The sequence below is a fragment of the Ranitomeya variabilis genome, chromosome 4 (genome assembly GCF_051348905.1).
Source record: "Ranitomeya variabilis isolate aRanVar5 chromosome 4, aRanVar5.hap1, whole genome shotgun sequence".
In the NCBI taxonomy this organism is placed as follows: domain Eukaryota; kingdom Metazoa; phylum Chordata; class Amphibia; order Anura; family Dendrobatidae; genus Ranitomeya; species Ranitomeya variabilis.
Window position 1 is genome coordinate 758,369,799 of NC_135235.1, and position 19,188 is coordinate 758,388,986.

The window sequence follows — 19,188 nt, forward strand, 5'->3', positions numbered from 1 at the left end:
CTCCCTTCCAAGCCCCGACGTGCGCCCAAACAGTGGTTTACCCCCACATATGGGATACCAGCGTACTCAGGAAAAACTGGGCAACAACTATTGGGGTCCAATTTCTCCTGTTACCCTTGCAAAAATAAAAAATTACTTGCTAAAACATAATTTTGAGGAAAGAACAATTATTTTTTATTTTCACGGCTCTACGTTATAAACTTATGTGAAACACTTGGGGGTTGAAAGTGCTCACCACACATCTAGATAAGATCCTTTTGGGGTCTAGTTTCCAAAATGGGGTCACTTGTGGGGTGTTTCTACTGTTTAGGCACATCAGGGGCTCTGCAAATGCAACGTGACGCCCGCAGACCATTCCATCAAAGTCTGTATTTCAAATGTCACTACTTCCCTTCCGAGCCCTGACGTGCGCCCAAACAGTGGTTTACCCCCACATATGAGGTATCAGCGTACTCACAACAAACTGGGCAACAAATATTGGGGTCCAATTTCTCCTGTTACCCTTGTGAAAATAAACAATTGCTTGCTAAAACATCGTTTTTGAGGAAAGAAAAATTATTTTTTATTTTCACGGCTCTGCGTTGTAAACTTCTGTGAAGCACTTGGGGGTTGAAAGTGCTCACCACACATCTAGATAAGTTCCTTGGGGGGTCTAGTTTCCAAAATGGGGTCACTTGTGGGGGGTTTCTACTGTTTAGGCACATCAGGGGCTCTGCAAATGCAACATGACGCCCGCAGACCATTCCATCAAAGTCTGCATTCCAAATCGTCACTACTTCCCTTCCGAGCCCCGCCATGTGCCCAAACAGTGGTTTACCCCCACATATGGGGTATCAGCGTACTCAGCAGAAACTGGACAACAACTTTTGGGGTCAAATTTTTCCTGTTACCCTTGGGAAAATTAAAAAATTCTGGGCTAAAAAAATATTTTTGAGGAAAGAAAACACATTTTTTATTTTCACGGCTCTGCGTTATAAACTTCTGTGAAGCACTTGGGGGTTCAAAGTGCTCACCACACATCTAGATAAGTTCCCTTGGGGGTCTAGTTTCCAAAGTTAGGTCAATTGTGGGGAGTTCCTACTGTTTAGGCACATCAGGGGCTCTGCAAACGTAACATGATTCCCGCAGACCATTCCATCAAAGTCTGCATTTCAAAACGTCACTACTTCCCTTCCGCTCCCCGACGTGTGCCAAAACAGTGGTTTACCCCCACATATGGGGTATCAGCGTACTCAGGAGAAACTGCACAACAACTTTTGGGGTCCAATTTCTCCTGTTACCCTTGGGAAAATAAAAAATTGTGGGTTAAAAAATCATTTTTGAGGAAAGAAAAATAATTTTTTATTTTCATGGCTCTGCGTTATAAACTTCTGTGAAGCACTTGAGGGTTCAAAGTGCTCACCACACATCTAGATTAGTTCCTTGGGAGGTTTAGTTTCCAAAATGGGGTCACTTGTGCGGGAGCTCCAATGTTAAGGCACACAGGGGCTCTCCAAACGCGACATGGTGTCCGCTAATGATTGAAGCTAATTTTCCATTCAAAAAGCCAAATGGCGTGCCTTCCCTTCCGAGCCCTGCCGTGCGCCCAAACAGTAGTTTACCCCCACATATGGGGTATCATCGTACTCAGGACAAACTGGACAACAACACTTGGGGTCCAATTTCTCCTATTATCCTTGGGAAAATAAAAAACTCCGGGCTAAAAATCATTTTTGAGGAAAGAAAAATATTTTTTTATTTTCATGGCTCTGCGTTATAAACTTCTGTGAAGCACCTGGGGGTTTTAAGTGCTCACTATGCATCTAGATTAGTTCCTTGGGGGGTCTAGTTTCCAAAACGGGGTCACTTGTAGGGGAGCTCCAATGTTTAGGCACACAGGGGCTCTCCGAACGCAACATGGTGTCCACTAACGATTGGAGCTAATTTTCCATTCAAAAAGTCAAATGGCGCGCCTTCCCTTCCAAGCCTTGCCGTGCACCCAAACAGTGGTTTACCCCCACATATGAGGTATCAGCGTACTCAGGAGAAATTGCCCAACAAATTTTAGGATCCATTTTATCCTGTTGCCCATGTGAAAATGAAAAAATTGAGGCTAAAAGAAATTTTGTGTGAAAAAAACTTTTTCATTTTTACGGATCAATTTGTGAAGCACCTGAGGGTTTAAAGTGCTCACTATGCATCTAGATAAGTTCCTTGGGGGGTCTAGTTTCCAAAATGGGGTCACTTGTGGGGGAGCTCCAATGTTTAGGCACACAGGGGCTCTCCAAACCTGACATGGTGTCCGCTAACGATGGAGATAATTTTTCATTCAAAAAGTCAAATGGCGCTCCTTCTCTTCCGAGCCTTACCATGTGCCCAAACAGTAGTTTACCCCCACATATGAGGTATCAGCGTACTCAGGACAAATTGGACAACAACATTCATGGTCCAGTTTCTCCTTTTACCCTTGGGAAAATAAAAAAATTGTTGCGAAAAGATCATTTTTGTGACTAAAAAGTTAAATGTTAATTTTTCCCCTCCTTGTTGCTTCTGCTGCTGTGAAACACCTGAAGGGTTAATAAACTTATTGAATGTGGTTTTGAGCACCTTGAGGGGTGCAGTTTTTAGAATGGTGTCACTTTTGGGTATTTTCAGCCATATAGAACCCTCAAACTGACTTCAAATGTGAGGTGGTCCCTAAAAAAAATGGTTTTGTAAATTTTGTTGTAAAAATGAGAAATCACTGGTCAAATTTTAACCCTTATAACTTCCTAGCAAAAAAAAAATTTCTTTACAAAATTGTGCTGATGTAAAGTAGACATGTGGGAAATGTTATTTATTAACTATTTTGTGTCACATAACTCTCTGGTTTAACAGAATAAAAATTAAAAATGTGAAAATTGCAAAATTTTCAAAATTTTTGCCAAATTTCCGTTTTTTTTCACAAATAAACTCAGAAATTATCGACCTAAATTTACCATTAACATGAAGCCCAATATGTCACGAAAAAACCGTCTCAGAATCGCTAGGATCCGTTGAAGCGTTCCTGAGTTATTACCTCATAAAGGGACACTGGTCAGAATTGCAAAAAATGGCAAGGTCATTAAGGCCAAAATAGGCTGGGTCATGAAGGGGTTAAGAGCATTAAAAAAAAATTTGGAAAATTGCAAAATTTTCAAAATTTTAGCCAAATTTCAATTTTTTTAAACAAATACACGCAAGTCATATCAAGGAAATTTTCCCGCTATCAAAAAGTACAAAATGTCACAAGAAAACTTTCTCAGAATCACCACTATTCGTTGAAGCATTAGAATTATGACCTCCTAAAGTGACACTGATCAGAATTGGAAAAAATTGGCCCAGTCACGAAGGCAAAAACATGCTCCGGTGCGAAGGGGTTAATTTTTTGCTGCACAACCTTTTGAGGTAATCACTGCAATCAAACGATTCTTGTAACTGTCAATGAGACTTCTGCAGCTCTCAACAGGTATTTTGGCCGCTCCTCAAGAGCAAACTGCTCCAGTTGTCTCGTGTTTGAAGGTTGCCTTTTCCAGACGGCATGTTTCAGCTCTTTCCAAAGATGCTCAATAGGATTTAGGTCAGGTGTGATATGTTATGTGGGTGTCATATTGTGTATATTTATATTTTACTGATTATCATGGTGTTCTCTTGTAGGATGAGTTGTTATTTGCCATCTGATATCAGCCCCGACAGTCCTGTACTGTTAGCTCTCCACAGAGTCAGTGAATAATGTTGTTTGCTAATATGCTAATGACATAATGAACTAGCTTGTTGAAACAATGAGCCCCTGCGACCCACCCCCTTAACCTGAGAATGAGGGAGACTTGTAAAAACCAGGGAGGTGAGACACAGATCAGTCTTGTGTGGAATGATGATGTGAACACAGCACGTCAGAGAGAAGGGGAAGCATATGGACCATTTTTTATCCTCTGACTGCTGGATTATTGGACTCTCATCTCCTTGGAAATTTATCCGGTTACTGAACTGCCTTCGGCTTCTGGACTATCTTATCCTTTGTGTGGTGGATCGTATATGGACCTTTCGTGTTTTTGCCTAAATAAAGCTTTTGGAATTGTTCACTATTCACTTGCTCTGTTGATTGTGTGGTATCGGAAAAGGACCCTGTGACATCCGGGCTCATAGAAGGCCACTTCAGAATAGTCCAATGTTTTCCTCTTAGCCATTCTTGCGTGTTTTTAGCTGTGTGTTTTGGGTCATTATCCTGTTGCAAGATCCATGACCTGCGCCTGAGACCAAGCTCTCCGACACTGGGCAGCACATTTCTCTCTAGAATCCCTTGATATTCTTGAAATTTCATTGTACCCTGCACGGATTCTAGACACCCTGTGCCAGATGCAGCAAAGCAGCCCCAGAACATAACAGAGCCTCCCTGTCCTGATGGTCTCATTGTGAGCTGTCGTGGAGATAGGAAAAAGCTCAATTTTTGTCTCATCTGTCCATAGGACATTCTCACAGAAGCTTTGTGGCTTGTCAACATGTAGTTTGGCAAATTCCAGTCTGGCTTCTTTATGATTTTTTCCAACAATGTTGTCCTCCTTGGTCGTCTCCCATGAAGTCCACTTTGGCTCATACAACGACGGATGGTGCGATCTGACAATGATGTTCCTTGAGCTTGAAGTTCACCTTTAATCTGTTTAGAAGTATTTCTGGGCTCTGGGTATTTCTGGGCTTATTACTTTTCGTATTATCCGTCTCTTTGATTTGTCATCAATTTTCCTCTTGCGGCCACATCCAGGGAGGTTGGCTACAGTTCCATTGATCTTACATTTCTGAATAATATGTGCAACTGTAGTCACAGGAACATCAAGCTGCTTGGAGATGGTCTTCTAACTTTTACCTTTAACATCTTTGTCTTTAATTTTCTTTCTAATCTCCTGAGACAACTCTTTCCTTTGCTTCCTCTGGTCCAGGTTGAGTGTCATACACACCATGTCATCAAACAGCACAGTGAGTATCTGTAGCCCTATATACAGGCCACTCACTGATTCCAAGATTGTAGACACCTGTTATTCTAATTAGTGGATACACCGTGATTTAACATGTCCCTTTTGTCACATTATTTTCAGGGGTACCATCATTTCTGTTCAGGTCTATTTCATGAGTTTCATTTTTTTTCTAAATTCTGTGGAAGCATGGTTGAAAAGTAATGTCTGACTTTAAGTTGCTCATTTTCATAGATCTTTTATTTCTTATTACTTTTGTCAGATTCAAGTTATTTCTGTCATCATTGGGGGTTTTTCTGTCATTAAACGAGGGACACCAACAATTTTGACCACACATGTATAGATTAAAACCCTCAGTGAATTAATTTATAAAATGGAATCACTTCATGGGGATTTCGACTATTCTGGATTTGTGTTATTTAGTCATATCAGAGCTTCTGCACATTGTGTTTCCAATCTCATCTGGGATCTGTTCCTGCTGTCCAGCTGGAGTAATCTGCTCCCTACTTCAGCCAATTGGAAAGTACCACACCCTACTAAAGCTCAAACCACATGGCCGGAATCTGCCAGAAACAGCGTTGATCTCCTCTGGTTCAGTCCTCTGTGGCTTGTGTATTTGTTTCCTGTTGTGACCGTGGCTCGATTACTGACTACTCTTGTGTCTTCTGATCCTGTATTCTGTCCTTCTGGTTCTGACCCAGCTACCTGACTATTCTTCTTGCCTTCTAATACCACAGAATAGCAGGTAACTCCATGGTCCAAGACTAGGGGTCCCAGTGTAAGTCCAGATCCATGTAATGGTGTTAAAGGGCGATGAGCAAGGCAATCCTTGGGATATGGAAAGCAGAGAGGATAGTGCCAAGCATGTTCATGGTGGATATATTTTGAGCTGCCAGTTGACCATGAACAGTGCTCCCAATACATTGTGTCTGCAAACTATTCCAGCTAGATCTGCATTCAAACAGCTAAATGGCGCTCCTTCCCTCCTGAACACTGCCATGTGCCCAGAGAGAAGTGTACAATCGTATGTAGGGTATTGTGAGAAGCTGGAAAATAATTTGTAAGATCCATTTGTTTTCTATTATCCTTTGTGAATAATTCCAAAGTTATCACCACATAAAGTGACACACGTCAGATAGTAAAAATGGGGCCTGATTAAGAACACAAAACTGGCTGCGGGAAGAGGATAAATCAGAGGATTCTGGACACTACTGTAATCAAAAACTGTAACTATAGACAATAACATCTACTGAAATGATCAAACTGAACAGTCTCCATCAGTAATAAATGAGGAGCTAGTGGTGAAACCTCTCTGGGGGAATTAGAGCACGGGGCTCGGTGACTTCACAATCTAAACTATCGGAAGCTCCAAGATTTTCTGTCAGAGGAGTTTCAACAAAAAATATTACACATTTATAGAGAACTGTGTATAATAGTGCAGAGCGGAGATGTCTTATAGGGAACCTGTCAGCAGGATTGTGCTCAGTGACTCCAGACACTGTCAGGTCGGTGCCGTTATACTGATTACACTGATACCTGGTGATGAAATCCATCTTGTGGTTTTTGTTTTATCTGTATTTGTAGAGTTTATTTAATGTGATTCTTGTGCTCTGGGGTGGGGCTTTAGGTGGAGCTCTGATTACATACGCATCTGTATTGGCTTATAACAGGTCATAAGGTCGATGGTGGTGCCTACGCAATAGCATCCATAAATAAGAGATAGATGCTGCTGGTGTCATTTTGCTGGATGTAATTTTTTCTTCTAAGCCTCCCAATAGCCACAATATTATAGGCATTATGTAAAAATGGGGGGCAGGTCAGTGAGAGATCAGTGACCTGTCATAAGCCAATACAGATGAATATGTAATCAGAGCACCACATAACGCCCACCCCTAGAGCAGCATATAAAGCCCCGCCCATATCCCTGCCCCAGCGCACGAGAATCTCATTATCTGAAAACTACAAATACAGATTAAACAACAGTAAACCAGAGTTGCATTCATTTATGGTGGACCATTGGAGCTACTATGAATCCTGACCATTTCAGGAGAGATTGTGCAGTAATCTGAGTTTCTCAGGATCAAAAACAATGTAATTTATGAGGTGGAGTGAATCCATGAAACCAGGGCTGGAGCCAACACATCTCCTGCAGGCGGGAATAAATGTATATTACAGCCATCAGCCACGCACAGCTCAGAGATATATCATGGCACCGGTGTGATGGGTTTATGTAGATTATCACAATCCTCCTTGAAGTTAGTCGGTTTTAATACAAATTGAAGAGTCAGGATAAAGGGAAACTCTGTTATTGTCCAGAAATTCACACTTGGCCTCACTGCACATTTAATGTTGTCCATCATAAAAGTGAAGTTTGGCCAGAAAGACTGGACCTGGTCTTGTAGGGACCATATGATCACATTCAGCAGCACAGAAGGGAGAGAAGGGAGATTCATCCGATAAGATCTCAGGGTTCTAGGAAGCCAACAGCATCATTACCCTCCACTTTCTCTTACAGGCCCATCATAATATTTTTCTTCAAGTGATTTTCTATCTTGTCAGCACATTCTACGTACGCTGTCATTTGGCTTTATAGTTTACAGATCTGGGCAGGTAACAGCGTCTCCTAAACCCAGGGGGTAGGTGGATCTACCAGGTTGTAAGTTCTATAGAAAAGGGCTTTCAATCATCAAAGTTATTTGAACAGTTTTGGGAGAAGGAGAATGTTGTGGTCTAGAGGCAGAATGGTGATCATGGTAATACGGCCGGACTACACCACCGATAAAGCAGCCACAGCCGGTGACTGAGAAGAATCTGTGACTTCTCTGCATTTAGTGTTCACTACTCACCTGGGTAGTCATATGTGGTAATCTCCTCTTTACACCACTCATCCCCCCTCACATATGTCTCTGTAGTATTAATATGGGTCAGATCTTCACCCTGAAACAAATATTATAAAAGTCACCGACAGATGGAGAAGTCACATCTATGATCAGCTCTAATCCTGCCATCTCCACCGTTCTCATTACACAAGTATAAAACATATAATACTGGTGGATAAAACAAGACTGAGCACAAGACCTTCACCGGCGTCTACACATCATAGGGGAGATCTCCTGACACCTTCTCTCCATCTACCTGATGATCCTGAGGAGTATTGGGATCTTCTTGGTTACAGTCCTGTGGAAGAAGAGGACGGGGACATCTCTCTGGTGTTGTCCTCTTACTGGATAGATCTGGAGGAAACACATACAGGGACTGAATTCATTCTTTACATACAGATAACTATAGGCCATGTGTATTTAGTCCTGTATTACCTGGAGATGTGAGGGGCTGGGGAACCTCCATTATGACGTTCTTGTACAGGTCTCTGTGTCCTTCTAAATACTCCCACTCCTCCATGGAGAAATAGACAGCGACATCCTGACACCTTATAGGAACCTGACACATACAATGATACCGTCATCCCCCGATCCCTTCATAGTGTTACTGTATAATGTCCCAGCATTCCCAGCAGTGTCACCTCTCCAGTCAGCAGCTCAATCATCTTGTAGGTGAGTTCTAGGATCTTCTGGTCATGGATCAGGGGGTGAGGTGGAGGCCCCGTGATTGGGCTCAGGGGTCTTCCCCATCCCTCAGACACAGGGTCCTGACAGTGATCACTAGAGGTCTTCTTCACCACTGTGTAATCCTGGTAATGGAGAGACACATTAATAAATCTCACTACAGACATTTCCAGAGTCCTCACCTCTCCAGATCTGTCCATCCGTTATTGCCATAGATAAGAATGATGTAATGTGACGTCATCAGAATCTCTCACCTCTCCAGTAAGCCGGAAGAGGATCTCTAGGGTGAGGTGTAATATCCTCTCCGCCATCTTGTCTCTGTCCATATCCATCTGTGATGGGTAAATCAGGAAAATTCTCTTTTGTAGAAGATCTTCACTGAGAGGATCCGATATTGTAGAGACCTGAATGAGAAGATGAGCCGATGTAACATCATAAGAATCCTGTGTAATAATACAATTACTGGAGACAATAAGGGAAACATATGCGGAGATTTATTATTTTACTGTATTTAGTTTCCTTCTTTACATCTACTAATAAAACCTATATATTTAGGCCACAGACAACAAGCAGTTTCTTCCTCGGAGTCAGCAGCTGAATACGTTCCTCATAGACTCATCTTCCATAACGCTAATTCTCGTCTCATTTACCGACCCTGGAATCGGCATTAGTAATACTGCAGGAGATATTCATTACACGCGACATGAGAAATAACTACTTCATGATGAGGACGACATCTTCATCTTCTACTACAGCTCTAGAGACATATTAGGCCAGAGTCGGTCACTGACTCCATCACCACCGGCCGTCTATATGAAGGTTTCCCGTCTTCCCCGCACTGTAATCTTCTATCACGTTAGATCTCAGGTCAGACAGAGTTTGGTTGAATGCCCCCCGCCCCCAAGTACTGGATAGTATGGGGCGGCCTAGTTATTACGGTACTTACATGCCTAATAATGGTGTCTGGGCTGCAATGTATGAAGGTCTATTAGGCCAGAGGCAGCGTCCAATCAGTTACCTTTTACCGCCCCTATACACATTAGACTAAAGTTCCATGAAATCACTGATTTCGGGGGTTTGGGCGACTATATAATGTATTTGGGGCCTCCCGACAGATGATGTCAGGGCAGAGAAGGATCTGACATCCTGAATTTCAGAGGATAATCTGTTTGTTCTTCCTGTAGATAATCCTCCGCTAGAGGAGTCTGGAGGCGACTCTCTCATACAGACCCCAGGAAAGCTGGAATATTTGTGTGTATGGGGGAGTCGGGAGAGATGGCCGTCTGCCAAATGACCGTTCAGCCAACTCTTATCTCATGTGTATGGGGCCGTTAGTATTACACTGACCGCAGTGATGATACACGGCACTACAGTAGTACAGGGCATCACCGGAGCCATCAGAGGCTTGTATGTTGTATGATCGCACTGATCAGAGGGGTTTAACAAAGGGTTAAAGTTAAAAACATCATAGTTTCAGCAACAAGAAATATCCGTCACTATATGGAAAGCAGAGTCACTGCACAATGTTAGTTACGTCTCATCCATAACTACTTTATTATACTCTATTATCCTGTACACAGTGGAGGAGACAGAAATCACAGGTCCGACAGCAACAGCTGGAATTGGGCCCTCCAACATAAAGAAAAAAAATCTATATATATATATATATATATATAAATCTGAGTGTATGTATGTATGTATGTATGTATGTATGTATGTATGTATATGTGTGTGTGTATGTGTGTGTGTGTGTGTGTCAAGCCACGCCCATTCCACATAGCAACCAATCACTAAGCATCTTTCATTTCACCAGAGCTGTTTATAAGAAGCTGAGCTGTGATTGGTTGCTATGAGCAGCAGTTTTCCCGCTCCACAACACCTCAGCAGACACTGACCGGGTGGGAGAAATCTCGCATCCCTGGGAACATAAGCTCCAGCCATTGTCTGCCCCCCAGAAAGGAGCAGAGAGCACATGACAGAAATGAATCCCCCTCCTCTATTACTGCCGCGCTCTATTGTTACCGGCGTAGAAAATCCCATCATCAGCGGCCGCACACAGAGCCGCACTGCCAGGTTACATAACAGCACATCTCCAGGAACTCCCTGCTCAGCGCCACCCAGCTCGGGACTATGGGATGGAGGATGTGTGATGGGTATATGGGCACGGGACTATGGGATGGAGGATGTGTGATGGGTATATGGGCACTGGACTATGTGATGGAGGATGTGTGATGGGTATATGGGCACTGGACTATGGGATGGAGGATGTGTATGATGGCTATATGGACACAGGACTATGGGATGGAGAATATGTATGATGGGTATATGGGCACAGGACTATGAGATGGAGGATGTATGATGGGTATATGGGCACTGGACCACGGGATGGAGGATATGTATGATGGGCATATGGGCACTGTATGTTGGGATGCAGGATGTGTGATGATCTCCCTCTTCGACTACTGCAACATCCTTTTCTGTGGCCTCCCTGCTAAAACCCTTGCACCTCTCCAGTGCATCCTTAACTCTGCTGCCTGACTAATTCATCTCTATCCTCACTACTCCTCCGCTTCTCCCATCTGCAAATCTCTTCACTGGCTCCCATTCCCTCAGCGTTTCCAGTTCAAATGACTAATACTGACCTACAAGGCCATCTATAACTTGTCTCCCCCATATACAGTATCTCTGAACTAATTTCCCGATATCTTCCCTCACATAATCTCTGGTCCTCCCAAGACCTCCTTCTCTCCTCTCCACTTATCGCTGCTCACCCAAACGCCTCCAAGTCTTCTCCCGAATATCCCCATCCTCTGGAATTCTTTGCCCCAACATGTCCAACAATCAACTATATTCAGACGGAACCTGAAAACCCACCACTTCAGTGAAGCTTACAGCCTGCACTGACCCCACTGCCTCCTCACCACTCCCGGAGATACCGCCTCACCAACACCGGAGCTGCTGCAACCCCCCAACCTACTGTCTCCTTCCCCACCATCCTGTAGAATGTAAGCCCGCAAGGGCAGGGTCCTCGCCCCTCTGTATCAGTCTGTAATTGTTAGTTTGTTTACTGTAAGTGATATCTGTAATTTGATGTAACCCTTTCTCATGTACAGCACCATGGAATCAATAGTGCCATATAAATAAATAAAAAAAATAATAGTATATGGGCACTGGACTATGGGATGGAGGATAATCATTATAATGTGTTATAATTAACCACAGTTAGTTACTATGCCTGGGCAATGCCGGGCTCTTCAGCTAGTATATATATGTATTTGGCTGAGTCATATCTCCCGACTCTGCAGATTGCATGCTCTCGTTGTAGGCCCAGACCAGATGGTATGGAGATGAATGAGGGAGAACAAAGTTCAAAAATAGACTTTCCTTTACTTAACAAGAACCTGATGAGAAGTATATCCATCAGATATCAGGCACAACACTTTATGAATGCTTCTTCTGCATTGTGCAGAGTCAGGAACGTTCCGGTTACATGTGGCGGTACATAACTTTTGTTATAAGCCACAATAGTGCAGCAAACCTGAGCTAATGACCTCTTCCGGCTTTGTCTCCACTATGCTCCCTGCCTGGAATATGAATTCTTACTGCCATTATATCTTTGCTTACCTTCAGGACGTACTATCTGATGTCTCCCTCCTGGCACACAACACCATATCAATTCAGGAGGACTGCAATCATATAGACCAAAGGTCTGTACTCCTCACTTTCTATCTGACTCATCACAAGGAAATTGTTCTCCTGTGTGCCCATGTAGCTGAGTATGAGGTCTCCCACACAGTATGACGGCCCCACAGCACCTCACACAGTATTATGGCTAGAGATGAGCCAATATTTCACTTTTCTGTTCGGCTCACGATTGCCGAATTTGCAATATTCGCTGACTAAATCGTTGATTAAATCATCAAATATAGCCGAATATGCACAGCACAAAAGCCGGTGTTTCACAAGCTGTGTGACAGTGTGGTAATCACCGGCGTAGAGCTTCTGATCGGCGGTAAAATCATCCCCGCCGGTCAGAGAGCCGCGGTTCCCACCCTGTCAGAAGACAGTGTGACCGCTCATCTGTGATCGGAGGTATAAAGTTTACCTCCGGTCACTGGTGTCAGCTGATGGGACTACAGCTCCCATCATCCGACACCTACAGCCGCTAATAACAGTGAGAGCCGGAGCGTCTGATGGGTGTATTCATCAGCCGGTACTGCGCTGTAAATAAATAATAACAAAATAAACTGCCTGGGTTCCCCTGTATTTCTGATAACCAGTCAGGTAAAACTCACAGCTGGGGGCTGCAACAAGGTTGGTTATCAAGAATAGAGGGGTCTCCCCAAAAGCCGGTAATTCATGTGGCGCGTTCAGTAAAATCACAGTGTGACCGGTTACAAAAGGATAGATAGAACAGATATATATACAAAGAATACACAGATATATAGATGTCAGTGACACACACATATATATATATATATATATATATACAGTGCCTTGGGAAAGAACTTTTCAACCTTTTCCCACATATCATGCTTCAAGCATAAAGATACCAAATGTACATTTTTGGTGAAGAATCAACAAATGGAACACAATTGTGAAGTTGAACGAAATTTATTGGTTATTTTAAATTTTTGTGGAAATTCAAAAAATGAAAAGTGGGGCGGACAATATTATTCGGGCCGAATACTTTTGCAAGGCACTGTATATATACGGTATGTATGTATGTATATTACATAGATAAACAGATAGAAGAAAAGCCGGTAATTCACCAACCGCGGTAGTGTAAAATCACCGCAGGAGCCAACAGGATAGAAGAGATGGATTACATACAGTAAATTCAAATAGAATAGGTAGATATACAGATGTCTGTAACATACAGTATACAATTAGTACAGTGTGTGTGCAGCTTATTGCACATGTATTTAAGTAACAAAAGATTATTTTTCTGAAAAAAATGGCGTGGGCTCCCTCGTAATTTTTGTAACCAGAAGAGGGAAGCCGATGGCTTTTGGCTGATGTTTATAGCCTGGGAAGGGGGTAATACCCATGAAGCTTCCCAGGCTATTAATATCAGCTCACAACTGTATACTTAGCCTTTAGTTGACTTTGTTGTCCTTTCTCATTCTCGGGTCCTGCACCAGAGACCTGAGAGTTTGAGGGTTCTGAACAGAATCTTAGTTGTTCCCAGCATTGCACTTTTCTGGACAGAGAGCTCAGATGTTGCTTCTGGAATCTGTTGCATCCATTCTTCCCATTTAGGGGTCACTTCTCCAAGTGATCCTATCACCACTGGAATCACTGTTGCCTTCACCTTCCACATCTTCTCCTGTTCTCCTTTGAGGCCCTGGTATTTCTCCAGCTTCTCATATTCCTTCTTTCTGATGTTGCTCTCACTTGGCACTGCCACATCTATTATCATTGCTGTCTTCTGATCCTTGTCTACTATCACAATGCCTGGTTGGTTAGCCAACACCTGCTTATCTGTCTAGATCTTGAAGTCCCACAGGATTTTAGCCCTTACATTCTCCACCACTTTTTCTGGGGTCTCCCACGTGGACTTAGGGGGAATTAGCGCATATTCTGTGCACAGGCTCCTGTATACAATTCCCGCTACTTGGTTGTGGTGTTCAGTATACACTGTTCCTGATAACATTTTGCATCCTGCCACTATGTGTTTTACGGTTTCTGAATTTTCTTAGCATAGTTTGCACCTTGGGTCTTGTCTTGCATGGTAGATTCCTGTTTCTATGGATCTGGTACTTAGTGCTTGCTCTTGTGCCGCTATGATTAGTGCCTCTGTTCTGTCTCGGAGTCCAGCCATTGGTAGGATTTCTCCATGTCAGCCAACTCCAATATATGTCGATGGTACATCCCATGCAGCGGCTTGTCTTGCCATGGTGCTTCATGTTCCTGTTCTTCCTTCCAGATCTGTTGTTGCTGCCTTAGGCTTTCTATCAGCATCTCATCTTTTGGTGCCATTTTTCTGATGTATTCCTGGATACTCCTTGTTTCATCCGTGATGGTGGCCTGGATGCTTATCAAGCCTCGACCACCCTCCTTTCTGTAGGTATACAGTCTTTGGGTTTTAGACTTAGGGTGGAGACCTCCATGCATTGCGAGGAGCTTTCGTGTTTTCACATCTGCAGCTTCCATCTCTTTTGGCCAGCGCACTATGCCAGCAGGGTATCTGATAACTGGCAGGGCATATGTATTGATGGCACGGATTTTATTCTTCCCATTGAGCTGGTTCTTCAGGACCTGTCTTACCCTTTGATGGTATTTGGATGTTGCTGCTTTCCTTGCCTCCTCATCATGGTTACCTATCCCTGTGGGATGCCGAGGTACTTGTAGTATGTCTGTTCATCTGCTATGTGCCCTGCTGGTAATTGCACTCCATCAGTCTTGACTACCTTGCCTCTCTTTATCACCAACCGGCCTCACTTTTTAAGTCCGAAGGAGAGCCCGATGTCTTCACTGTAGATACTTGTCAGGCGGATCAGTAATTGATATCTCGTTTTTTTTTTCGGTACAGCTTGATGGCATTCATGTAGAGGAGGTGGCTGATGGTGCTTCCACTCTGGAACTTCTATCCAGAGCCAAACTCTGTAATTATTTGACTGAGGGGGTTCAAGCTTATGCAGAACAGCAATGGGGACAGTGCACCACCTTGTTATATGCCGCATTTGATGGATACTTGTGCTAGTTGTCTTGAGTTGACTTTAAATGTTGTTCTCCATAGCCCCAGTGATTTTCTGTGGAAGGTTCCTAATTTCCTGTTGACATTGTACAGAGCCAAGCATTCACAGATCCATGTGTGTGGCATTGAGTCATAGGCTTTCCTGTAGTCAATTCAGACTGTGCTGAGATTGGTCTGTCTGGATCTTGAGCGACTGCTCTATCTACTAGGAGCTGGTGCTTAGAGCCTCTGGTGTCAGTTCCAATGCCTTTCTGAGCTGGATTCATGTACTAGTTCATTTCTTTAGCTAGTAGGTGAGGATCATGTCTGGGCCAGGTGCCGTCCAGCGCTTCATGTTCTTGACCCGCTGTTGGATGTATGCTTCTGCAATGGTGACTGGTTCTTGCTCTAGGTGGTTGCTGTGCTTTATTCTCAGATATTCCAGCCATATTGCACTGGTGTTGTGCTTTTTCCCTCTCCCATATATTCCTCCAGTATTGTTCAGTCTCTGCTATTGGTGGAGTTGCTGCCTTTGTGCTGTTCCTCTGTAGTTGGGAGTACACTTTGGATGGTTCTTTGGAGAACAGGGCATTTATCTGCTTGGCCTTAGCTTCTCTAGTGTATCTCCCTAGTTTTGCAGCGAGTGCCGTCAGCGTTTGTTTAGCAGTCTCTTCACTTGGGGTCATGCCTTTGTACTAGTCCAGTTTGGTCTTATTCTTGATCTTTACACACTTCTGTATTTCTGATAGTTGGCTGACTTCCCTTCGTGGCACCTTGATTGTCTTGTTTGTCTACAATCTTCTTTTCCGTACTTCTGTTGTTCTTGCTGGTTGTACAGCCAAGCATTTTCATGATTGCTGAGGCAGTAGCATAGATCAGGTTATTAGTTTGAGTTATGGTGGTGGTAGGTATTGATGCAAGTGCTGCTCTATTGGCATCCTCTAGCATACTGACTTGGTGGTATTTCTTTGCTGAGCCTTGGAAGTCGATCTCTGGTATTGATGGTATTTAGTTTATCTAAGATCGCATGTTTCAGACAAGCTGCAGTGCTCTCTAGTTGCAGGGTTGGATCAGAATCTTCAGCGGGTTGCACATGTTGTTCTTCTAGGTGTTCATGTGAGGTGGATCTGCAGTGCAGTTGATCCATCTCAAGTTGTGGTAATAGCTTTCTCTTTATGATATTGAAACATTGGGTGAATAGTTGTTTCTCAGTTAGTGGACATGCAGGTCTTGTATCCATCCAGAGTTTCCTCATATGCTTCATATATCCTCTCTCATTTGGTCTGCTGTTATAGTAGCATTTCATCAGATCCAAGTTTTCTTGCCTTGTCCATGTATGGTTTGGTCCAATAGCCCATTTATCAACAGATTATCCTGGTTCCTCGACATCTGACGCGAACCTTGTTAATTCAAGGGACGTCTGAGCTGGCATGAGTAATGTCTTTGCTAGTGAAACTCTCATGTTTATTGAGGTAGGCACCATAGAGTTATGGACCACTACTGGTATATTATGTCCAACAGGGCAGAGCCAGGAGTTGAACCCCAGTCTCCCACATTGGTGGCTGTGATTTTACTAAATGCCGCACATGTATTGTCGGCTTCTATTATATCTTTTACCGAATGTTACCGACTGTTTCCAAGGTTAATAAAAATGCTCGTGTTACCGATCATGAATCCGAATGTACCATATTCATGCTGAATTTATGTTTGGCGATCATTTTCCGAACATATTCGCTCATCTCTAATTATGGCCACCACAACGAGCTACACAAAATAAAACACCCCACTCAGTATGGAGGCATTTACAGTCCACCACAACCCCAGTATAATGGCCCCTACCAGCCACACATTCAGTATCAGAGTCCCAACAGCTCTTCTCTTAATATGATGCCCCCACAATTCCTGATATTTGAAACAAAACACAATACTCAGCCAACCCGGTTCCTGAGGAGCGCTGCTCTGGTCTGTGCGGTGTGAGTACTGAGGCTCCGTACTACAGGTGTGATGTAGTGACGTCATTGTGCCTGCAGTGCACGGAGTCTCAGACTCAGAAGCGAAGGCTGAATGGTGGATCAGGAGCTTTCCACTCCCTGATTCACTAATCTATTCAGCGGTATCACTGTCATGGGAATGTGGATATCACTGAAATTGTGATCATGGGAAGGAGAGGGTGACCAATACCACACCCCACTGAGCCCTGTCAATTCATAGGCACCATAGCAACCGAGTGGGCTACCTTTATGGATGATACACTCCTGCCTATCCAACTATCGTATGGTAAATATCTCATAGATCCTGGGTTCATTAGTATTTGCACCAAGAATGAGGCTGAGTATTTATTAATTGTCGGTGGTCGGAGGTAGTCAGTGAGGTGGATGGTACCATATTGTGCATGTAGGGGGCAGTACTGTGGGAACATTAGAAAGTGGGGGGATGGCAGTACTGTGGGGACATTATACTGTGTGTGAGGGGGATGCCACTCCTGTGGAAACATTATCCTGCGTCTGTGGGAACAAAATACTGTGTGTGGTGGGATGATGGTACTATGAGAACATTATACTGTGTGTGGGGGTATGGTGGTACTATGAGAACATTATACTGTGTGTGGGGGTATAACGGTACTATGAGAACATTATACTGTGTGGGGGTATGGCGGTACTATGAGAGCATACTGTGTGTGGTGGGATGGCGGTACAGTAGGAACATTATACTGTGTGTGGGGGTATGGCGGTACTATGAGAACATTATACTGTGTGTGGGGGTATAGCGGTACTGTAGGAACATTACACTGTGTGTGGTGGGATGGCGGTACTGTAGGAACATTATACTGTGTGGGGGTATGGCGGTACTATGAGAACATTATACTGTGTGGGGGTATGGCGGTACTATGAGAACATTATACTGTGTGTGGGGGTATGGCGGTGCTATGAGAACATTATACTGTGTGTGGGGGTATGGCGGTACTATGAGAACATTATACTGTGTGTGGGGGTATGGCGGTACTATGAGAACATTATACTGTGTGGGGGTATGGCGGTACTATGAGGTTATACTGTGTGTGGTGGGATGGAGGTACTGTAGGAACATTATACTGTGTGTGTGGGATGGAGGTACTGTGAGAACATTATACTGTGTGTGGGGGTATAGCGGTACTGTAGAAACATTATACTGTGTGTGGGGGAATGGCAGTACTATGAGAAGATTATACTGTGTGTGTGGGTGTAAGGCGGTACTGTAGGAATATTATACTGTGTGTGGTGGGATGGAGGTACTGTGAGAACATTATACTGTGTGGGGGGGTATGGCGGTACTATGAGAACATTATACTGTGTGTTGGGGTATGGCGGTACTGTAGGAACATTATACTGTGTGGGGGTATGGCGGTACTATGAGAACATTATACTGTGTGTGGTAGGATGGAGGAACTGTAAGAACATTATATTGTGTGGGGGTATGGCGGTACTATGAGTGCATACTGTGTGTGGTGGAATGGCGGTACTGTAGGAACATTATACTGTGTGTGGTGGGATGGAGGTACTGTGAGAACATTATACTGTGTGGGGGGGTATGGCGGTACTATGAGAACATTATACTGTGTGTGGGGGTATGGCGGTACTGTAGGAACATTATACTGTGTGGGGGTATGGCGGTACTATGAGAACATTATACTGTGTGTGGTGGGATGGAGGAACTGTAAGAACATTATACTGTGTTGGGGGTATGGCGGTACTATGAGAGCATACTGTGTGTGGTGGGATGGCGGTACTGTAGGAACATTATACTGTGTGTGGGGGTATGGCGGTACTATGAGAACATTATACTGTGTGTGGGGGTATGGTGGTACTGTAGGAACACAACACTGTGTGTGGTGGGATGGCGGTACTGTAAGAACATTATACTGTGTGTGGGGGTATGGCAGTACTATGAGAACATTATACTGTGTGGGGATATGGTGGTACTATGAGAAGATTATACTGTGTGT

General features: G+C 43.7%; 1 protein-coding gene across 1 annotated transcript in view; it reads right to left on the reverse strand.

Annotated features, from left to right (window-relative positions):
* Window positions 1-19,188, reverse strand: part of LOC143768274 (uncharacterized) — a 39,953-nt gene that overhangs the window by 17,569 nt on the left and 3,196 nt on the right. Inside the window, exons 3-7 of the mRNA XM_077256967.1 lie at window positions 8,782-8,931; window positions 8,485-8,652; window positions 8,279-8,402; window positions 8,100-8,197; window positions 7,811-7,901 (exon numbers count right to left, since the gene is read on the reverse strand). Coding sequence (XP_077113082.1) covers window positions 7,811-7,901; window positions 8,100-8,197; window positions 8,279-8,402; window positions 8,485-8,652; window positions 8,782-8,931 — 631 coding nt within the window. The remainder of the gene's footprint in view (window positions 1-7,810; window positions 7,902-8,099; window positions 8,198-8,278; window positions 8,403-8,484; window positions 8,653-8,781; window positions 8,932-19,188) is intronic.